The sequence below is a fragment of the Phalaenopsis equestris genome, unplaced genomic scaffold, assembly GCF_001263595.1.
Source record: "Phalaenopsis equestris unplaced genomic scaffold, ASM126359v1 Scaffold000374, whole genome shotgun sequence".
In the NCBI taxonomy this organism is placed as follows: domain Eukaryota; kingdom Viridiplantae; phylum Streptophyta; class Magnoliopsida; order Asparagales; family Orchidaceae; genus Phalaenopsis; species Phalaenopsis equestris.
In genome coordinates this window covers 141,015-164,351 of record NW_018164816.1, presented here as the reverse complement: position 1 = coordinate 164,351, position 23,337 = coordinate 141,015, and the positions used below count along the sequence as shown (strand labels likewise).

Below are 23,337 nucleotides of genomic sequence, written 5' to 3'. Positions count from 1 at the left end.
TCTCTCCATGAAAGCCTTGTCAAGTCAAATATGTAGCAACAATTCTTACAATGGCCAATATAAGGTTTGTATTGGTAAAATGTCTCATGAAACTTATTATCCAATTATAATTGCAGATGAAATTGCTTACTATTTTTGCTTTAATCAAATAATTTATGTGTTGTGGCAAATCCAAGCTTTTTTAGCATCAAACCGTGACATTGGGTTGCACAAGGAGTCCAAATTGGATGTTTTCTTCTCTACATTACCTTATATGCATTTTTATTATCTATTACCTCTTAAATAACAAGATGTTCCTAAATATCCCTCGCAATAACATCAAGCATTGTTAATAACCATTGTGCATCTTTATTAAACTTAGACGCGTAAGCACATTTTAAAGAATTCCATTCTATTAGAATTGTTGACAGGGAATTTGATTAAGTTTTGACCTCTAATTGCCTTGCCAACCATTTGATAATATTGAAACTTATGTTTGTGCCAATATGCTTTTTATTTCTTGAACTATCTTGGTAATCCTATTGACTTCGTCCTTCAATAGTCATGTTTGAAGCTCATTCATGTTTGGAAGTCTTAGTACTCGACCATAGTCTGCAATGGAGCATTCCATGATGAAGAAGAATGGATTCTTACCATTTAAAGGAATCCCATGCTCATAAAAAAAACTTTTAATATCCATAAAACTTGATTCTTATGTTATTTAGGGGATGCTGGTGGGATACTTTGATTTTAATTGTTAAAATTTGGATTCAAATCTTCAAAAAGAATTACTCCACAGGACCTTGAGTTTCTCTAGTGAAACAAAGATACTATCACTACTGCTAGTAGGATCAATTGTAGGATTAGAATTGAGCCAACAAAAATATAATATTCTCTTAATCATTTTATTCATATTTTCGCGCTGATTCTTTGTTGTTGTAAAGATATTTATATTTTTTAATATCTTTCATTTAGCTTTATAAGACACTTTTTCACATGGTTGCACATCCTAATGATTTTGAGCAAATTGATCTATTAGGCGCTTTCTATGATAATTTGACTTTTAAAAACTATATTTCTTATGTATGTAGCCTTTATTATCCTTTTTTGCATCTAATTCAACTTGAGGTTCACATTTCAAAGCAATATTTTTTCTCTTAAGATAAACTTTCGCCGTTATAGTAGAATTTCTACAACAGGGGTGAAATTTTTTTTAGAAAAGAAAGCTGATTCTACCTATCCATAGTTTACAATAAGATACGATCTGAACAACCGTCTAGAGATGTTTCTGGTCCTTTTGGATCAGCCACAACAACTAGAACCTTTTGTTTCGTTGTAAGAACCTGCTGCCAAGCTTCATATTTGTTATTCGATTTTATTTTAATGAGGCCTACAACAACTTTCTCCTCCCTTTGTTACATGTGCTAGAGATGAAACTCTAATTCTGAAAAAATTGAAACTCGTATTTCATGGTTGCAACACTTCATACTTCTGATTTCAAAGCAACAAACTTTTAAAAACAAGAACCCCTTGAATCTCTTAGGCTTTAGTGCTGCCACTTTCGGACGAGGGGCTCTTGAATCTCTCGGTCTTGAGCTCAACCAGAAAGGCTACTCAAATACAAAAAGGGAAAAACAAAAAGGCGAGGCAGAGGAGTTTTTTTTTTTTTGGTATTTAGAGCATGAATAAGAAGGAATGAATGCAATGATATGGGGGTCTAAACTCTCTATTAAGAGTTAAAACAAAAAGTCATCCATAAATACCTTGTTACCTTCTTAATCATATCACAAAAAATGGACATCTAGCAGTTTTAAATGTGGCAGGCGTATTGCACGGTCTGAAAGGTATTCTTCTAAAGCGAAAGCCTTGTAAAGACTTTTGAGAGTAGTCTTGTATTGATCCTCTGTAGCTATCATGTTTTGATGGCACCCCAAATATCCATATAATAAATAGAAAAGTGGGTGACCAACTAGCTTATCTAACATTTGATTAAAATGGGAAGAGAGATGTGGTCTTTTCTAGTGCAACTTTTTATTTTCTATAGTCAGTACAAATATGCCACTCAGTGATATCTCTAGTAGGTTTCAATTTATTTTGTTCATTCTCCACAACAGTCACCCCTTCCTTTTTGGCTACACAATGGATTGGACTAACTCACACTATCTGAGATGGGGTTAATAATGTCCGCATCGAGCCACTTAACTATTTCCTTTTTAACTATTTCCTTCTTCAATGGGTTGGGTCTTCTTTGAGAGTCAGCTTGGGTTTGTGGTCCTCTTTCATAAGGATTCTATGCATGCAAAGTAAAGAATTAATTCCCTTAATATCAACTAAAGTCCAACTAAAAGCTCTCCTGAACGTCCTCAGAACTCTAATCAACTAATCTTCTTGGAGCTTATTGAGTTATGAGGATGTAATCATGGGTAAAGTGGATGTCTCCCTTAAATAGGCTTTTACTTCAATTGTCGGGGCAAGGCTTTCATTTCTAATTCAGAAAACTTCTCTATAGATGGCATAAAAGGTTTGGATTAGTCAGTGATATCAAGAACTTCAAACCTATCCTTATACACTCTAGGACTTGCCTCTAAAAGTAAACTCAATTCATCCTTGGAGACTTTACTGTCTTTTTTAATCAAATTCCGCTTTACAGGGTTAGCTTTAGAATTTTCCTCAAATTGGCTTTTAATGGGTCCGTTCACCAGATATAGTCTAAAGCAAGAGTCATCTTCCAAATCAGAAGGGTATTCAATAGATTTCAATACATTAAGGGTCTGTTTGGGGTAACTGCAACTTATTAAAAAACTGCAGCTCAAAAGCTGGCTCTTCTTGCTGCCCAGAAGCTGACTGTCTATTTGTTTTTTGCAGTTTAGTAGCAGCAGTTTTTGAATAAATGACTTTTCTGCCCCATAGTATAGTGTTTATAACAGAACAAATCCTGTTAGCACATTTCATACATGAAAAAAATATCCAGTTTGAATATTACAAAATAAAAATAAACACATCACTAAACACTAACACGATAATTAAAATAAAAAAAATATTAAAACAATAATTAATAATATGATAATGTTGTTTTTAAAATGTACTTGATTAATGTCACGAAATAATCACTCATTCAAGGAATGTCTCTATGCCTGATCACTATCGGCGGTGGAATTCTCACTCCGATTCGCTTACCTAAAGAAGTCACAACCTTCTGTTCTTCTCCTCGGAGACCTGTAAATCTGTCTCTCGTGATTATGTGGCTGTCGCAAAGTAACCATGGAATATTGTTATTCGTAGTAGCAATACAATGCTCTGAAAGTATCAGAAGTCGTCGAGCTCATCTTTTCGTAAGGTTTAAAACAACAAAACACAAATCCTTAGATGCAACATTAGTGAAAAAGAATAGTAGAAGTAATCAATTGAAGTTTTATGAAATTATAAGGTCTCAGAGAACATAGTATAAACCAACAAATCTGTTATTACAAGAAGACAACAGATCTTATAAAAAAATTTATTGGTGGTCTTTAAACCACGTAATACCGAGCTCGTGTGTGTCACATATACATATCACCAAAAAAATCATCGAGAAGAGCCTCAAATGCCATAACATTGAAAAAACAGAGAAACTTGGTTGCCTTCATTGAGGTTTCACGTGTCAAGAACCAACAAATTTGTCACTACCACACTCCCCAACCACCACTATCAACACAACTAGCACTACATTACCAACACCACTATAACCACACCACATCAAAATCAGCACCACCACCCCACTTTACCGCACCTCAACACCAACACCATCCCATATTGCTCTATTTTATCAAATTCACAATGGTTTGATCATGGCAAGCGTGAATGCATTGATTTTGGGCGTTCTGTATGTAATTTACCCAAAACATTGTCATCTACAAATCAAGCACCTTCTTTTATTCATTTTTCAAATTCTCACTCAAACATCAAAGGTAACAATAAAAGCCATCCAATATTTTTCATTTGAGACAATTACATAAATGGTACCCAAAACAATGTTATCTAGAAATCAATCACCATCTTTCATCGATTTTTAAAATTCTCACTCAAACATAAAAAATAGCGATAAAACCCCATCATTTGACTCAATTACATTCACGACACTTGACATTGCTATCTACCAATCAAGCACCCTCTTTCATCCATTTTTCAAATTCTCACTCAATGATCAAAGCTATCAATATTTTGGAATTTAGGCAGATACGCATAGGGAACACAAAACATTGCTATCAATAAATCAAGCACTCTCTTTTATTCATTTTTCAAATTCCAACTCAAAAAATAAGTGCATATAAATGTAAACAAATAACCATACATACATGACAACCGAAAAATTGCTATCTACAAATCATGTTCGCTTATTCATACATTTTCAAAATCTCACTTAATTATCAAAGCTATCAATATTTTGGAATTGAGGCATATACATACAGGGCACCCGAAACATCGTTATCAATAAATCAAGCATCCTCTTTCATTTGTTTTCAAATTCCCACTCAAAATCAGTGCATGCAAATGTAAACAAACAACCAAACATGCATAACAACTGAAATATTGCTATCAACAAAGCAAACACCCTCTTTCATCCATTTTTCAAATTTTCACTCACAAAATCAGTGGAGGTGAAGAATAAACAAACATAATGGTAAAAATGCAAGGGTAAGAGAAAGTCATTCCATCTATCGTGGCAAGACAAAGCCATTCCACACTTTTTCATCCATTTTAATCACAAACACCACGACAAAATCCACCATCACAAATTGTAAAATCGGAGGAGGTAAATCAACACATCTCAAAATCCACAATACTCTAGCCATAAACCAAAAATGATAAAGCAACAAATTGCAATGTGATAACCATTCCATAAAAAATTAGCACATGAAATACATATAGAGTACAGTAATCGAAAGAATCGCGAGAGAGGTACCTAGGGCAGAATAAATGCGATCGAGAGAAGAACCTAGAATAGAAGAAATGCGAGGGAGCCACAGATGAAACACACAAAGGGCAAAAGGGTTGAAATCACGAAGAATTTGCGGGACACGGGGTTAAATCTGCAATCCGCATTTAACATAGCTTGTTAGGATAAACCACCCTGCCGAGCTTTACAAATAGGTGCATCTGCGTTTTGGAACCGTACCACACCAAAATAACTGCCCCAAGCGGGCCCTAAAAGTCACTTTCTGATCATTAACCCTCATTGTCAACTCCCCCTTCCGAACATCTATTATAGCCCTACCTGTGGCTACGAAAGGTCTGCCTAAAATTATCGGGATCTGTTTATCGTTTTCCATATCTGAAACAATGAAGTTTGTTGGGAAGATAAATTTATCTGCCTTCACTAACGGGCCATTTGATTGAGTAAATTAGTGTTGTACTGTAATTCTTTTGTTAATATATAAGAAAATTTTATATTTGGTATGAAAATTTACAAATTCAATGTAAAATTTTAATGAATATGAAGTTTACACTATAGTTCATTTTGAATGAATTTAGAATTCAACCAATTTGGCCGAAGTTGAATTACATTATTCATGTAAATGTTGTAGGTGAGTCGCCGTAGCTTGTCGTTCACCAACCATTGCCGTCCACCGCCCGCCGTCATAGTCGACCGCAGTTGTTGCTCTCCTCCCGCCTCCCGCTGCTGCTGCCGCCTCCGCCCGCCTTTTGCTACCCTTTGTTCGTTGTCTGTCGTTGTTGCCCACTGTCCGCCATAGCCAGTTGTCGCCTGCCAAGCTTGCCGGCGCCGTTCGCTGCCCTCCGCTGCTCTCTGCCCTTGTCGCCCTCCTTCACCCTCTGCAGCCGCTGCAGTTCGCCGCCGTCCACCATCGTAGCTGCTAGCCGGAGTTGTGGCTACCGCTGTCTGTTGTCCCAGCATGCCAGAGTTGCCGTCGTCGCAATCGATGCCTATTGTTGGCTGTTGCACGTCGCTCTTTACCCAAGTAAATATATTGTTTATAATCTACTTTAAACTAAATAAAAAAACATAAAATCCTATGTTTAATTTACATTGAACCAAACAACTCGAAAATATTTTAAATACATTGTAATCATAATACTATTCAAACATTTTACATTACATTTCATTTTTAGCAAACCAAATGACCCCTAGAACTTCCTTTATAACCTCCCTAGGATAAGTGATTGGTCATCCGACTAAAGGGTCGTAGTAGTGGGTTGGACTTTTTCTAATCCCAAACTCTTAATAATAGACAATGCATGAGGTTGATACTTGCACCTAAATCACATAAGGTTTTTCCGCAAAATTTTCCTCCAATGACACCGGGGATGGTAAAACTATCAGGGTCCTTAACTTTCTTGAGGAAACTTTTTCTGACTAATGGTGCTACATTCTTCACTGAGTGCTACAGTCTCAATATGCTAGCTTACATTTTTTGTTTGAAATTTTCATGAATTTCACGTAGCTAGGCGTTTGCTCTAAGGCGCCAACGAAATGAATATTAATCGTTAGCTTCTTAAACACCTTTAAAAATCTGAAAACTGTTGAACCAACTTTTGTTTTTGAAGCCTTTGAGGAAATGGTAGAAGTGGTCTTTCTAAGTTTTTAGGAGGTGAGGCTTGTCTTTTATGTCTTGGGATGATTTTTCATTAGGTCTTTCAGGCTCATGATTGACTTCTACTTCTTCGGGCTCTCTCTTAATCACTTCCTCCAATTCTCTTTCACTCAACTTTATAACCTTAACATGTTCATTAGCCTTCTCATTTGGGTTAACTTCGGTATAACTAGAAAGAGTTCACTAAGCCCTATTACTAAGAGAATTAACCATTTGGCCTAGTTTGTTCTCTATGTTTCTAATAGCCGCATCTTGACTCTACAGTTGATTTCTCATCAGCAACACTACTTCTTCTAACGTGAGCTTTTTATCCTTAAATTGAGGGTTTGAGTTAAAGCCAGGAGGGTAAGTCTGCCTTGGGTTTGTGCTGCCCTGATTACTCAAATTCCACACAGGGATAGCTTGACTAGTTCCCCAATGTTTTTTTCCTACACCTGTGTTATTGTTATTCAAGTTAAAATTCGGGTGATTATTCCAGCCATGGTTATAGGTATTGGAGTATGAGTTGTCAAACCTACTGTTGATAACATTCATGGGCTCAATGAGCGACACATTAGTATCTATTTGTTGGTCATATGTATTCTCTTTTATGACTGGTGATTCTTGTGGTGGATTTAAACCTAATTGATCTAGATTTCCAGAGATAGCTGCTACTTGCGTGATCAGAATAGATAATACATCCGTGTTTAAAACATTGGTTACCTTCCTAGGATTCACTCTATTCAAAGACCATTGAAAATTATCCGTCGCCATCCCCTCAATTTCTAAATAGGGCTCTTCCAATGGTTTTGACATAAGGGAATCTCCTGCAGCAACATCTATGATCAATGTAAGGGATCTTACTAGATCGTTGTTGAATGTCTGAATAATTAACCAGTTTGATAGTGCATGATGATGACACTTCATATGCAACCATTTAAATCTTTCTCAATCCTCATAAATTGATTCTCCATCAAATTGGCTAAAATAGGTGATATCATTTTTATGTTTAGTTTTTTGGATGGTGGGAAATACTTGGCTAAGAATTTCTGAGCAAGTTCGATCCAGGTTGTGATGGACCTAGGAGTGAGAGAATTTAACCACAATTTAGCTTTTTTCCGTTAGGAGAAAGGGAAAAATCTCAACCCAATGGCTTCGCTAGAGACACTGTTATAGCAAATCATGTCACAAAGCTTTAGAAAGCTAGCTCAACGTAGGTTAAAATCTTCACATGGTGTCCTCCCAAACTGATTGTTTTGTATCATTTGTATGATGACGGACTTAAGTTCAAAAATGTTGGCTTTTACGCAAAGGTCTTAATGCTTTGGTGAATTTCGTCTACTATAGGGTTAGCAAAATCCCTAAGGGGCCGAGGCATTTCATTGGGTCGGTGCACATGTGGTTCCTCCTGAGGTATGTGCGCCATCTCTCCTAATGCTTTATGAATTCTTTTTAATTTTTACATAGTTTTTTTAAAATTTCTCTTTAACTCAGGGTCGTAAGACTGAAGGTCCAAGGTTCCGAACTACGCATGCACCAACTAGGTTAAAATAGGTAAGTGACCCTAAGCTAAAGAGATGAAACAAAGTTTAAGTAAATACAGATACACAAATAAGAAGAATATTAAACAAAAGTGCAACACTTAACAAGAGATCTACAATAAGTGAAAGAAAACAAGATACACATACACCAATTTAACAGGAAACTGATAGAATATTTTTGAATTTTTATGTAGAAGATAATGCTCGCATCCCCACATAACCATCTCCTTCTTAACTGCTTCTTTCATTAGTGGGTTGATGTAGAAATGATATACTCTATCTCAAACAGTGTCTAAGTTAGTTCAATTCATTATAACCTAAGAAAGGAGGGGTGACTGTTGTGGAGAAAAAATAAAAGATAAAAAATATTAAAAAAAAATAAAAGTAAAAAAAATAAAAAATTCGATGTATAAATTTATTATATAAATATTATTTTAATACTATATATTTATTATTTAATTAATTCGAACCAAGTTGAGCCGAACACGAACAAACAAACCTTTGCTCGTTTTCGTCTAGTTTATAGTTAAGGTCAAAAATTTCTTTCTTGTTTAGTTCATTTACTTAATGAACAAATCGAACACGAGCTATTTAATGAGCCGAACACAAGCTGTTCATGTTCAAGAAGCTTTTTTGATAGCCATAGCCACAATAGTCCCCTTCAAGCGATTCCAGGTTACTGCAACTCCCTCTCTGCGACTCTAGAAGGCCGCAAACTTCCTTCCTGCTACTCAAGATTACCGCAACTCCATGTTTGCGATCCCAAAAGGCCCCATACTCCCTTTTCGCGACTCCAGGTTGACGCAACTCTTTGCTTGCGACTCCAGAAGGCCGCAGATTCCCTTCCCGCACCTCTAGCAGATCACCTACCTATTTCAGGCAACGCATCATACACTTCCAACCTCTTCCGTCATCCCAGCAGGCCGCTACGCCCCTCCAGCTGACTGCAACTTCCCCTGCATTCCTAGCAGCTCACTGCCTGCCTTTGTACGAGTCGTTAGTTTCGCTCCTGTCTCCTCTCGCAGGCAGTCAACCCCTTTCTTGCATATCCCTGCAGCCAGTCCACTACTCTGGATCCCATCCTGCAAGCTGCCGATCTCTTCTGCATCCGTCCGCAGCTTGTCGATCCCTCCCTGCACTTCCCAATAGGCCGTTCACGACTTTCGCACCTCTAGCAGTCTGCTGACTCCGACAGCTCCCCCTTTAGACTCTTCCGGTAGCCACCCGCACCTGCTGCCACCGACACTGCAACCTCAATTGCTCCACCTTCCAGCAGCCACTCGCACTTGTTGCTCCCTCCGCCCACATTCACCGGTTGGCCCCCCTCTCACCGCCGATGCCGATACTCTCCTCAAGCCATAGCTGGATCACATTATTCTTGTTGTCATTGTCTTGCTTCTTTATTGTTTTGAGTTTTGATTTTATCCTTCATTATCCATTTAATAATATTTGTCTTATGTCATCATGGGTTAAGTTTACTCCGACATCATTTGGTATCAAAACTAGACTAGCCCTAGTCTTATCCTTGGGTTAGTCCACCAAAATTTTTTTCTCTCCCCTCTCTTTCCTTTTCTTTCCTTTCGTTCCCTCTTTCTTTTTTTCTTCCAATCTTTTCATTCTATTCTTTTCCTTTTTCCCTTTTCTTCTGTAGGTCCCAAACTTTTAACCATGCCCCTAAGGAGATACATACCAAACCCCAACTGGGATGAAATACAACAAAAGATCCGTCACCTGCAAAAGAGATTATCAGAGATGGATGATGAAACCAAAGGGGAAATTACCCTCGAACGTGATCGAGAGAGTCGAAGGGGCGACAGGGACGAAGATCTGAACTCCTTCCACAGAGAAGACACCAACGACGAGGAATACCAACCACTCCATTTTGGAATTTAATACCAAAGAAACCCGAGAGAGGAGCCCATATTTGAGGGGCACAGGGACTTCAACTTTAAAATGGATCTCCCGGAGTTTGATGGAGGCATTGATCCAGATGACTTTTTTGACTGGTTACAATCGGTGGAGTGAATCTTTAAATATAAAAACATGTCAGGGGATACACGGGTAAAGTTGGCCGCCATCAAGTTGAAAAAGAGCACATCCATGTTGTTTGAAAGTTTGTAGAGGCAGAGGAAGAGAGAAGGCCGTGATAAAATTTTCGAACGGGAGAAGATGAGGAGGGAACTTTAGTGGAAATACCTACCACCTTACTACCGTCAGAACATGTTTTTGAGGCTCAACCATTTGTACCAGCGAGATCTTTCAGTGGAAGAATTCACGGCGTAGTTTGATCAATTCCAGATGAAATGTGATTTTGTCGAGTCAGAGGAGCAAACGATCACCCGATATCTAGGGGCCTTGAAGCCCATTATTAGCAACGTGGTCCAATTGTAGCTCTTCTTGTCACTTGGAGATGTCCAAACATGAGTTTTAAAGGTTGAAAGGCAACAAAATCAGGCCAGACTACATACATTCTTCAAGAAACAATCCTCATTCATGCTATCACCTACAACAATGGCTACGAACAATCCTACTTCAGGAGCAGGAGAGACAATATTCAGGAGTGACAAGATCGAGCCTAATGGAAAGAAGCCAGAAAATAGTAATTTTTCGAGGACAGTGCATGCTAGAAAGAGTTTTCGGTGCCTTGGTTGCGACCACATAGTATCCAGATGTCCCACGAGTCGAGTTGTCTTATTGATAGACCAAAGCGTTGCCGAGGAGATGGAGGATGACAAGTTTGAGGATAGTTCTGAGGAAGAGCTTCAACTCTAGGGCAACGGAGGAGAAATGTTAGTTATATGGAGAGTGTTACAGACATAACCAGAAATAAATCAGTCATGGCTAAGGCACAACATTTTCCGCATCAAGTGCACGGTAAAATGCAAGGTTTGCGGTCTTATAATCGATAGTAGTTGTGAGAACATAGTATCCACGTTGATGGTAAAAAGGTTGGGATTAGCAATGCAAAAACATTATCAGTCTTCTCTTACCGGGCTATGAAGTTGAAATCAGATATGAGTGGATCGATAGTGCCTAGTTGAGTTCTCAATTGGCGATCAGTTACAGGGGTAGGTATGGTGCGACGTGATCTCGATGGACGTATGTCTTATTCTACTGGGAAGACCTTGGCAGTTCGACCGCAAGGCTCAACATAATGGTTTTAAGAATATCTATACTTGTAAGAAGGATGGGAAGCGCATCTTATTGTTACCCGTTAAGGATATAAGAGTAGGTGACATAGATGAAACATTAGTCTCGAAAGCAATTTCCTGCAATCAGTTTAAGATGCGTCAGTAGCAATAGCCTTAGTCCTACTTGAGGGGACAAAAATGGAAAATGTAATACCAATGCCGCTCCAACCACTACTACACAACTTCCAGGACTTGTTGACCAACAGTCTTTTCGAGGGATTGCTGCCGCCAAGGGACATTTAACATGTCATTGATCTCATACCAGGATAAGTATTGTCAAATCGGCCCGCTTACAGGCTAAAGATCGACAAAGCATAAGGAGTTACAGTGACAGGTGCAGGTTCTCTTCGTGAGAGAGTTAGTTAGGGAGAGTTCCAGCCCCTAAGCTGTCCCCACCTTAATGGTACCCAAAAAAGACAAACATGGAGAATGTGCATCGAAAGCAGAGCCATCAACAAAATTACCATCAAGTACCGATTTCCCATACCTTGTTTAGGCTATCTTTTGGACCAGTTGAACGGAGCCACCATCTTTTTCAAGATCAAGTTATGCAGTGGGCATCACGAGATACAGATGAAACCAGAAGATGAGTGGAAGACCGCTTTCAAAATGCGAGATGAGTTTTATGAGTGGACAATAATGCCATTTGGCTAGTCAAACGTGCCTAACACTTTTATGAAGTTGATGAATTATGTAATGGGGAAATTTGTGGTTGTCTGCTTTGACGATATTTTGGTATACACCAGATATAAAAAGGAGCACTTACAACACTTAAGGGTAGTTTTTGAGGTATTGCGAGCAGAGGAACTTTATGCCCACCCAAAGAAGTGCCATTTCATGGAAAGCAAGGTGTGCGTTTTGGGATATATTGTGACAAATGCAGAAATTTAGGCGGACGATACAAAGATCGATGCCATTATAAGTTGGACCGTGCCACAGTCGTTTATTGAGCTGAGGCAGTTTAAGGTTAGCATCGCTCTACTGGACATTCATCTGGATCTTTAGCATTATCACCACCTCTTTGACAGAACTTTTAAATGGAAAGGAGTTCACTTGAGCAACAATAGCTCAGACAAGCTTCGACACTTTGAAGGAGAGTGACTCAGGCGCCTGTGCTAGCCTTACCAAACTTCAATCAAGCCTTCGAGGTAAAGTGTGACGCATCTGATGTGGGGATAGGGGCAGTGTTAAGCCAAGGGGTCATCACATCGCCTACTTCAGTGAAAAGCTGAATGAATCCATGAGGAAATACTCAACATATGACAAGGAATTTTATCTCGTTGTACAAGCCCTGGAGCACTTATGTCATTACCTGCTGACAAGCGAGTTCACACTGTTTACAAATCACGAGGTATTGAAATTTCTCAACAGTCAGAACAAACTGAAAGGCCGAGATGCCACTTGGGTGGAATTTCTAGCATCATTCCAATTCGTGCTTAAGCACAAGGCGAGAAGCCATAACCGCATAGCAGATGCACTAATTCTTTGTCACTTGTTGATTACAACAATGCAGACACGAGTTTTGGGGTTTGAGGTCGTAAAGGATTTGCACGACGTAGACATGGACATCTTGGAAATCTGGGAACAATGTCAGGAGAAACCGATTCGACAGTATTACCAAGCAGATGACTACTTATTTCACAAGAGTCAATTGTGCATTTCCAGGCGCTCACTGAGAGACCATTATTTAAAAGAGACAAAATAGAGGATTAACGGGTTATTTTTGCAAGGACAAGACTTGCTCTATTGTAGAAGCATTTCTTTTGTCTCCAATTGACAATAGATGTGCATAGTCACGTCAGACAGTGTAGGATCTGGCATCTGACAAAGACAAGAGGGCAGAATGTGGGTTTGTACACTCCATTACCAGAGGCACCATGAGTGGACATCTGTATGGATTTCGTGATGGCTCGCCCGAGGGCGCATAGAAACAGGGTCTTTGTGATGGTTGTAGTGGACCGCTTCTCGAAGATGACAGATTTCGACTATTGCCACAAGAGACTGGATGTGTCTCATTCTGACGATTTGTACTTCTGGGAGGTCGTGAGGTTAAACGGGATTCCTAAGATCATTACATCTGACAGAGACGTCAATTCAGTTCATCAGCTCATCGACAAATGATGATTGGGCAGAGGTCGTGAACAGGAGCCTAGGAAATCTCCTGAGATCCTTTGTGGGGAAGAATACCAATCAGTGGGATCTCATCCTAGCCAAAGCTAAGTTTGCCTACAACAGATACCTGAGTCAGACTATAGAAGGTAAATCGTTCGAGATTGTGTACGGGTGCAATTCACTTACACCACTTGAGTTGGTACCATTCTTGTCGATATCAGATGTCTGTGAATATGCTACAACGAGGGTTTACGAGATTCAAAAATTTCATGAGGAGTTGACAAGGAGATCGCTAAGTAGAACCGTAAATACCAGGCATGTGCAAATAAGTCCCAGAAGGTGACATTTCAAGGAGAACTAAAGGTTCCCAATATGAGCATTCGAGAAGCTTAAGCCTCGAGTAGAAAGCCATTTCATAATACTTCGGAAGTTGAATGACAACACATACAAGGTTGACCTGCAAGGCAACTACAATGTTTCAGCCACGTTCAATGACACAAACTTGACACCATACTTTGAGGACTCAGATGCTTCAACGAATGAACTCAAACTCCTCCAAATTCTCGAGACTGATGCAGGGCAAGATTGGGGGGCTGAGTGAACTGACCCCTGCGTTGTCCTGATCTGCTGGATCGGTCGACCGCCAAAAGGGGTTGAATCTGCCGCCCACATATTCCCTTTCCTGTTTTCCCTCCTATTCCTCGTCCTTCCCTTTACATTATATCCTTTTCTTTTTCTTGTTTATTCCATGTCTTCCTTTTCTATTTCCTTTCTTATTTTGATCCTTACCTATTATACTTACTAATCTCTATTATTTATTAGTGGTGCTTGCTTCGGTTACTGTTAGTTGATTTGTTTTTTGAGTTCAGAGTTCATCGCCGACGTTTCTACCATTTGAGTGCTGTATCCGATAACAAGAAGGTGCTATGGCTCTAACTCATCCGAGGTTGTGATTATGTATATCGTTTCTCTTTGTCTTGCATCCACCGACACCCAACAACAACTCCATAGCTCAACAATCCCCTTTCCACGACTCCAACTTATTGCAGCTACTTATCTGTGACTCCAGAAAGCCGCCGACTTTCTTCCCGTGACTCCAGGTTATCGCAACTCTCCGTCTGCAATACCAAAAGGCTGCATACTCTCTTCCCACGACTCCAGGCTGCCACAGCTCCCTGTCTGCAACTTCTGAAGGCTGCAAATTCCCTTTCCACGACTCAGGTTACCACAACCCTCTGTCTATGACTTCAAAAAGTCGCAGACTTCCTTCTTGCTCCTCCAACAGACCGCCTACCTCTTTAAGGCACCAACCGTACCATACTTGCCTGTTCTCACACCCCAGTAGGTTGCCACTGCCTTCTAGCTGAGTGTAACTCCCCCAACATCCGTAGCAGTCCGCCACCTCCCTCCCAGTGAGCCGCAACTTCCCCTCCTTCCTCATGCAGTTAGTCGACCCCCTTCCGGGCATCTCCTTGCAGCATGTCGACTACTCTGGATCCAATCTCGCAAGCCGCCGACCTCTTCTTCATCAGTTTGCAAACTGTTGACCCCTCCCCTCCCTGCACCTCTTATCAGGCCATCGAACACTTTTGCACCTTCAGCAGCCCGCCAACTCCTGCAGCTCACCCTTCATACCCTTTTAGTAGCCCCTCGCATCTGTTGAAGCCGACACCACATTCCATGCAGCTCCACCTTCCAACAACCACATGCACCTGCTGCTCCTTCCGCCCACATTCACCGGTCCCTTTCATCACCAACGTCAACGGATACTCTCCTCAGGCAGTAGCTGCATCGTGTTAGTCTTGTCATCATTTTCTTGTCTTCTTTTTTGTTTCAAGTTTTGATTGTATCTTTTATTATTTGCTTAATAATATTTGTCTTGCATTTTCGTGGGTCGTGTTAACTCCGGTATCAATAAATTTAGGTGTTAGATATGTAAATATATGTCAATTGTGTGGTATGTTTTTAAATGTCCTCTTTTTAACAAAAGCTAAATAATAATAATAATATATCCTATTTATTAACCCTTTTGTCTCATACACTGGCTAGTAAGAAATAAACAGAAAAAATATTCATAAAAAATTATGTAGCTGAAATTCTAATCATCAACACAACTATTTTTAAAAAAATTAATTGATATTTTTATTAACTTTCATTGATTAGAATAGAGTAAGATGATTGAGATTGAAAATGAGGAATTGTAGAACATGGATATATTTGAGGATGAGAGGGAAAAAAATATTTCTTTATGTTGATATAGATGGTGACCCATTATGCGGTGAGTGTGATGGAGACTTATGTTGAATTTTATTTGCTTGCTATGTGATTTTATTTTAGTAATTTATTTTATATCTTAGCTTTGCTTTTTTGATGTTTATGTAAAGCATTTTTTTAATGATTTGATATTAGAATGTTAATATGTTACTTCTTACCTCGAGTTAGTTATTACTTTTTACTTTATTAGGATGTTGATATGTTATTTTTTAATGTTCTAATATATTATGATTTTGAGATATTACTTTTTACTTCACACTTTAAAGTTTATACAATACTTCTCTTTTACACACTTTTTGAATTTGGGTTTTATGTTTCAAAATATCTTTGAGTCTTATGCTTCACTTCCTGGATGAAAAACACTTCAATAACCAAATGTGTAATTTTAAATCTTGATTTGTGATGAGGAACCTGAAGGATCCAGATTTGTCCGATATGATGCTAGAACTCAACTAATTTTTTGTTTATTTATAAAACAGTGGCTTTAAAAATCGACATTATTTTCTCTAAATTAGGATCAAACATTTTTATTCATAATTATTTAATATTTTACATCATGTTTAAAATTGCACGTGCAACATCATGTGCCATGTGCTATACCTTCACAGAGACCTTTACAGTATGGTGTACTATTCACTATTGATAAATATGACCAATTTTTTTTTCTGCTGTTTATGTAAACGAATTTTTTTCTTTGTGAAGTGGTGACCTAGCGTTGTTTTACATTGCTACTTTCTTATGAGATTTTGATGCTCCTTGTGATCATTCCAATGATCCATAATTGATGAATTGGTTGCTTGGTTCTGGTTATTTTAGGTTTATTGCTACTTTTTAGAGTGAGGTACTTGATGTTGCACGTGGCATATACTCCTACTTTCAGTTCTATCATGAGTATATAGTCTTTATATCTGCCTTCATCTCATTTTTTTTTATTAATGACTTAATTTTGTCATTTTGACTCCATACTTCGTTGCTATTGTTGAGAATGGATGGTTGTTGATGGGTAATATTATCTTGCTGTTGAGGTGAAGTTTGATTTCAAGTGTGAATTGTGTAGCTCAAAGATAAATGGCATCACAGCACTCCCAGTAAAGTCATTACCTCTTTTTTTATTATTTAATCCATTTTTTATCCTTTCTAGTTTTCATATGCTTGTCGTGCATCACAACCCTTATGCATTTGTTATCAAAATGAGGTAGATTAGTGCATATTTCTTTTATGAAGTTATGCAGCAATATAAAGTACTGAACGAGGATAAAAATTATAGCTTTTGAAAACAAAAAATTTGACCATCAAATTAACATTCTCTTGTCTGAGCTTGGGCCGACAATGATGTTCTTAAGTTGTACTAATTATTCAGTGTAATAACTTATTCAATTTCTTTGACTAAATAAAGAAGATTATGTACTTTCTTCCTTGGAAAGTAATACCAACTTATGTTTCTGCACTGTAAACTTTTTTTTCTTTGATATTGGTGCTTCAGACTTCCCAAAACTTATCAGTTACTTGTTTTGTGAAGCTACTTGTTATACCAAGCAGTGTTAGGAAATTCTTATACTTTTGGAGAACTTGAATAAATAACTTTTCTTTTGAAGTAACTGTATTTTGCTCATTGATCTGAGACGCTGCTAACCTGCATGCATATGGATTTTGATAAAACAATATTTTTACCGGTTGCTCTGTTAAATGTTTGGGTTTTGTAGGATGGCTTGGATTTTGATGATACAGATAGTTTCACGTATTTGTTTAAAGCTTATTGGTTGGATCGGAAAGTAAAATTGTCATTGACATCTGAAGAGCTCAATAATGCCAGACATCCATATTCTGTTGCTCCTGATGAGGATTCGTCTGATGAATTATATGATGTTAATGAGGATCAGGGTTCTAGTTCCGAAGGTTCAGATCATAAGAGCAACATCTTGTCAAAGAAGAAAGTTAGAAGTCGTTCGCAGGCCATTCCTGTTGACAAAAATCCTGAAATAGCAGTTGATCAAGGGACATCAATGCCTCAGGAAACTGGTTGGGCTTCAATGGAGCTCTTGGAGCTTGTGGGTCACATGAGGAATGAAGATCAATCTTTTATATCTCAATTTGATGTTCAGGCACTTCTCCTTGACTATATAAAGAAATATAATCTTAGAGATCCTCGCAGGAAAAGTCAAATTATTTGTGATTTGAGACTTCGAAACCTTTTTGGGAAAGATAGAGTAGGTCATTTTGAAATGCTGAAACTGCTTGAATCACATTTTCTTTCAAAAGAGGTACCGCAAGTAGTGGTAGATGGCAATCAGGTGGAAACTTCAGATACTGATAATAAACTTACTGATGATGTTGAAGAAGGTGACACATTTTCAAAAGTAGTTTCTGACAAGAGACGGAAAAACCGTAAAAGAATTGAGGAGATAGAACCACAGATGAATGTTGATGATTTTGCGGCAATTGATGTTCATAACATAACTCTTATTTTCCTGCGCCGAAGCTTACTGGAGGATTTGCTTGATGATATGGAAACATTTAATGATAAAGTTGTTGGCTCCTTTGTGCGAATAAGGATATCTAATGCTGGTCAAAGACAAGACTTGTACAGACTGGTGCAAATTGTTGGTAAACTTCTCCCCTCCCATTTTTCTGATAACTGCTGTGGATCATGGCACCGTTTAGTTACGAAAAGGAAATATCTATGTGCAGGAACACAGGAAAGTTCAAAACCATATAAGGTTGGTAAGAAGACAACAGATATTTTATTGGAGATATTAAATTTGAACAAGAAAGAGACTTCAACAATTGATAGTATTTCAAATCAGGATTTTACTGAGGTTTGCTACTCAATCGTCTTCATAGTTTCTCTAGTATCTTATACTCTGCTTGTGCCGTGGCACGTATGAAACTTGACCAAGAGATTTAATAGACTATGTTAATGGCATAACTTATAAATTTTTCATATGATTTTTATTGCTTTTTAGTAGACATATAGTTGAGTACCACAAAATTGTTTGCTGTTCACTAAGGCAAAATTTTTTGTTAATGGTATGCTTAAGTAATTTATGATATTTATGATGCAATATTGAATTGTGTTAGATTTGACCATGGAGTGGCCAGAGGGATCAACATTGAGTCCATATCTTTTCTTATTGGTTGTGGAGCTGCTTACAAATTTTATTTAAATTAAGGGTTCTTTGTTTTTCACTTTATGCAGATAATATAGTTCCAATTGATGAGATATCCATTGAGACAAGTGGCAAGCTACAGTAATAGATAAAATACTTGTAATATAGAGGGTTAGAATAAGTACAACAAAGATGGGTTGCAAATTTAGTGGTTACGGCATTGATCATTATGAATCAGTATGATTAGACTTATCTTTGATCTATCATATAAAGTGAAGATATGAAATTTGGAGTTAAATTTGTGGTTAAGGAATATTTTTTGATGATGATATTATGAAGATTTAGAATCTGTTTAGGGTAGCCGCAACTTATCCAATAAACTTATTTGCAGCAGTTGCTCTAGGAAATTGCTCCGGGGAAGTTGCTGTGGGAAAACTGACAGACTTATTGTTTTTTACAGTTTGAAAATAACTGTGTGATAGCTGTTTTTGGAAAAATGACTATTCTGCCCCTATGTAGTAATGCTGTTTGTAAAAGAACTTTCATAGCCATATATTTAATATCTCAGAAGCAAAAATCAACCTCAGAACAGTACAAAAATTCACATATACATCTCACTTAACAGTGAGTATCAAGATTGTTTAAAAAACAAAAAATATTATTAAAATCACATTTAATAATATGATAATATTGTTTTTAAAGTGCAAATGACGTATGTCACGACCACACCGTTTTCCAGAGATGCTATCCATTCCTAATAATAATTAAAATCTCTAATTTAAGAACATAAAAACCTTACCTTGATTGCCCTCTTTGTGATCCTTGTAATTCAAAATGTTCTTCCAATTTTCATAATTTGAATCTACCAATTCTGTTATTATTTATTTTAAATTTAACTTTAAAACAACAATGTTTAAAATGAAACATGCATATTTATTAAATTAAAATAATTATAACCTAAACTCACATTATAAAGCTTGTTCGACCGACTGGTTCTATTCTGCCTTGTTTTAATTTTAATGTTAACATAATTAATTTTTAAATAATCGCTATTATTAATTCAAAATGTTTTAATGTTAACATAATAACATTTTTAAAATAATAATTTATACAATTTAAAAAGAACTTAAGCCTTCATTTTCCCAAAAGGCTCAAATTGGGATTCCCCTTACAAAAAACCGCATGCTAGGGTTTGGTTTGGTCTCCTCTCACACGGAGCCCCTCGCCTCCTCTCTGCATGTTAGGGCTCGATTTGATCTCTCATTCTTCCTGTGAGAACTGAGCCGCTCGACTCAGCTCTTCCCTTTACTTACACACAAGGCCCACTATTCCTTCGCATAGAACACACAACTTTGGCTTCATCTCCCTTCTTCCCGAGTGGAACAACAGAGGAGCGACGGGGGATTTGACGTCTTAAGGTCGAGGACAAACCAATAAAAACGCGTAAAAAGGCATTCATCGAATGCGGCCCGTGTTTAACCAAAACTTTGGGACGCTGTGGCCCAGACGCCATCCCAAACACTCGTAAATCGCAGCCAGTAGCCTCGCCGCGGCTCAGACGTTGCCCCAAACGCACCTTTAATGTCAAATTTTATGAAATTACAAGTAGGATAGGGAAATATTGTTTCAAGTGTTGGGCAATAAAGAAGTTACAGTAAAATTATGTGTGGTGTATATGAAACTTTAGGGATAAATTATGGAATTATTTTATTAATTAGGGTAAATTTACTCATCAGTTATTTATTTTTTTTGGTTGAGATTATTTTGTAAATTTTTTTTTGATCATTGGAAAGCTTACAAATTTTTGTATGCATTGATTTCATTGTAGAGATTTAGAACATCATTATGTGATGAGGCAATAAAGATGAAGAGATGTCTGGAATGTAAGCGATAAATTATATGTAGTTTTTTAATTGCTTGAATATTCAAATTTCTAACAACTATTTGATTGTTTGACCGAAAAGGTTGATTTGGAAAATGTTGATGATAGGGATGTAAAGGTAAATGAGAGTGGTTATGATGACTAATTTTATAAAAGTTTGATGGTGATATAATGAAGATTTAATGACAAATTTTATAAAATTATAAGTAGTCCAGTGAAATATTGTTTCAAGTATAGAGCAATAAAGAAGTTTTTAACAATAAACTTAAGTGTGGTGGATATGGATGGATAAATTAGGGAATTATATTATTAAGAGGGGTAAATTAACTCATTAGTTAATTTATTTTTTTTGTTTGAGATTTTTATGTACAAAGCTTTTTTGGGTCATTGGAAAGCTTACAAAGTTTTGTATGCATTAATTTCATCATAGAGTTTTAGAAAATAGTTTTGAAATGAGGCAATACAAAATGAAGAGGTATTGGGAATGTTAGTTATAAGTTATATGATGTAGTTTTTGAATAGCTTGAATATTCATATTTCTTACAATTATTTGATAGTTTGACTGAAAAGGTTTATTTGAAAATGGAAAATGTTGATGATAAGGATGTAGAGGTAAATAAGAGTCGTGATAATGACTGTGATGAAAGAGATTTGAGTTAATGCTTAAAATTGTGTAATTGGCTATTGAGGTGTTTTTTCTTTGTGTAGCGGGGTGTAAGACTCAAAATTAATTAATTGCAGAAAAAAAGTATCAAGTTTAAATATATAATAAGAGATAATATATTGGCACTGTAATCCATTAATATTTTAAAATATAATAGATTAATATCCTAATATAATAAATGTGATAATTTATTTAAAGTAAGAAGTAAGATGTTAATATTCAAATTTTAAATCATATGCAAACATCTAAATAGTACATTATAACATAACAATTTAACATAAGCTCAGTACAAATCATCTCTCCTCCAATTTTGTTGTCCCCCATAGAGATAAGAACATCACAAGTTAGTAATGTTAGAATTTTAATTTTAAAAATTTTCTTCACTCTTGTCACTTAGCGTACCTTCATTGGAATCATCGGTAATGATTTTCTTACTCCCTCATTTTATCCTCAATTATAAGTATGTTCGCTCATTTTTCCTGTTCAACTTAAATCTCAGTGAACTTCCTTCTATTTAATTAATATTGATTTTTATTAAATTTTAAGATAATGACTATGGTGGTAGTAACAACTTAATTACGTCCTCAATTATATATATATATAAGCAAGAAATGTTTATAAATAATACTTTACTTATTTTTTTTTTTAAGAAAAATTCTTGATCTAATTGCACACGTTCACTAGAATTGAGGCAAGACATACCTTGAGGCGGGCCTTATATTATATGTGGCGTAACTCTCATTGTAAAATTTTCAAAAAGGCATTGAGGCAAGCCTCATAGTGAGAAATTTTAAGCCACACAGATGATTTTGCGAAATTTCCTAATTTTGAAGTAGGAATGTATCTCAAAGTTAAGGAGTTTAAAGAAGTTATGCATAATTAAAATTGAATAGTTTATTTTATCTCACTGGAAATCATTTTAGTGAAATCAATAAAAATGTATAAAATCACTAAAAACTAAAAGTTTATATGAAAAGTATGAATTCTACGAATTTCATTTGAAACGAAAACTAGAAATTCCAATGAAGCAAGATATAAATAAATATTATCTAATGTTTTTCTTTTTAAGACCATCTCGATACACAACCGCCTTCGTGTTATTGTTGTCTCTTCTTTTCCTGTACAATCCTTATGTATGTATATATTTATATGCGTCTGTGTGCTTGCGTGCGTGCGTGTGTGTGTGTATGTATCTATATATATATATATATATATATATGTATATCTATATATATGTATCTATCTATATATATGTGTCTATAACTAGAGGCAGAAGTAAGAGCAAATTGGGTCGCTCTCTAGCCACCTGATGCTATGTATTTCAGCACTGTTAGGCTTTTTATTTAATTTTTGAATGTATTTTTACACACACACACACACACACACAAACACATTTATATATACACACACACACACACACGCACACACACACACACACACACATACACACACACACACACACACACATTTATAGACACACACACACAAACACACACACACACACACACACACACACACACACACACATCTATATCTATGTATATATGTATGTATCTATATCTATAGATATATATATGTATGTATGTATATGTATGTATGTATGTATGTATGTATGTATGTATGTATCTATAGTTTAAAAGGAATGGTTAGAGGCTATTATTCGAGCTTCCAACCACCCTTAATGTGCCTAACAATTCGAGTATCACCTTCTTTAGACCAACTATGCCAGAGGGGATTTGAACCCCTGGCCTAAGCGGCCTTATACCGTGGATGCCAACCAACAGGCCGGGGTATGCTACACATAAAATAAGAATTTATGTGCCGCGTACTCCGGTCTGCTGGGTGGCATCCACGATATAAGACCCCTCATGTCGGGGGTTTGAATCCCCTCTGACATAGTTGGTCTAAAGAAGGTGATACTCGAATTGTTAGACACATTTAGGATGGCTGGAGGCTCGTATAATGGACCATATCTATCTATCTATCTATCTATATATATATATATTTATATATATATA

General features: G+C 36.9%; 1 protein-coding gene across 2 annotated transcripts in view; it reads left to right on the top strand.

The window, feature by feature from the left end:
• LOC110026502 (zinc finger CCCH domain-containing protein 19-like) overlaps positions 1-23,337 on the top strand; it is a 101,840-nt gene that overhangs the window by 4,608 nt on the left and 73,895 nt on the right. For both annotated transcript variants that reach the window (XR_002294211.1, XM_020727459.1), the window contains exons 4-5: positions 17,370-18,270; positions 18,355-18,482. Coding sequence is in view for 1 of the 2 variants with exons in the window: in XM_020727459.1 (XP_020583118.1) it covers positions 17,370-18,270; positions 18,355-18,482 (1,029 nt within the window). In the remaining variant the exon portion in view is untranslated. The remainder of the gene's footprint in view (positions 1-17,369; positions 18,271-18,354; positions 18,483-23,337) is intronic.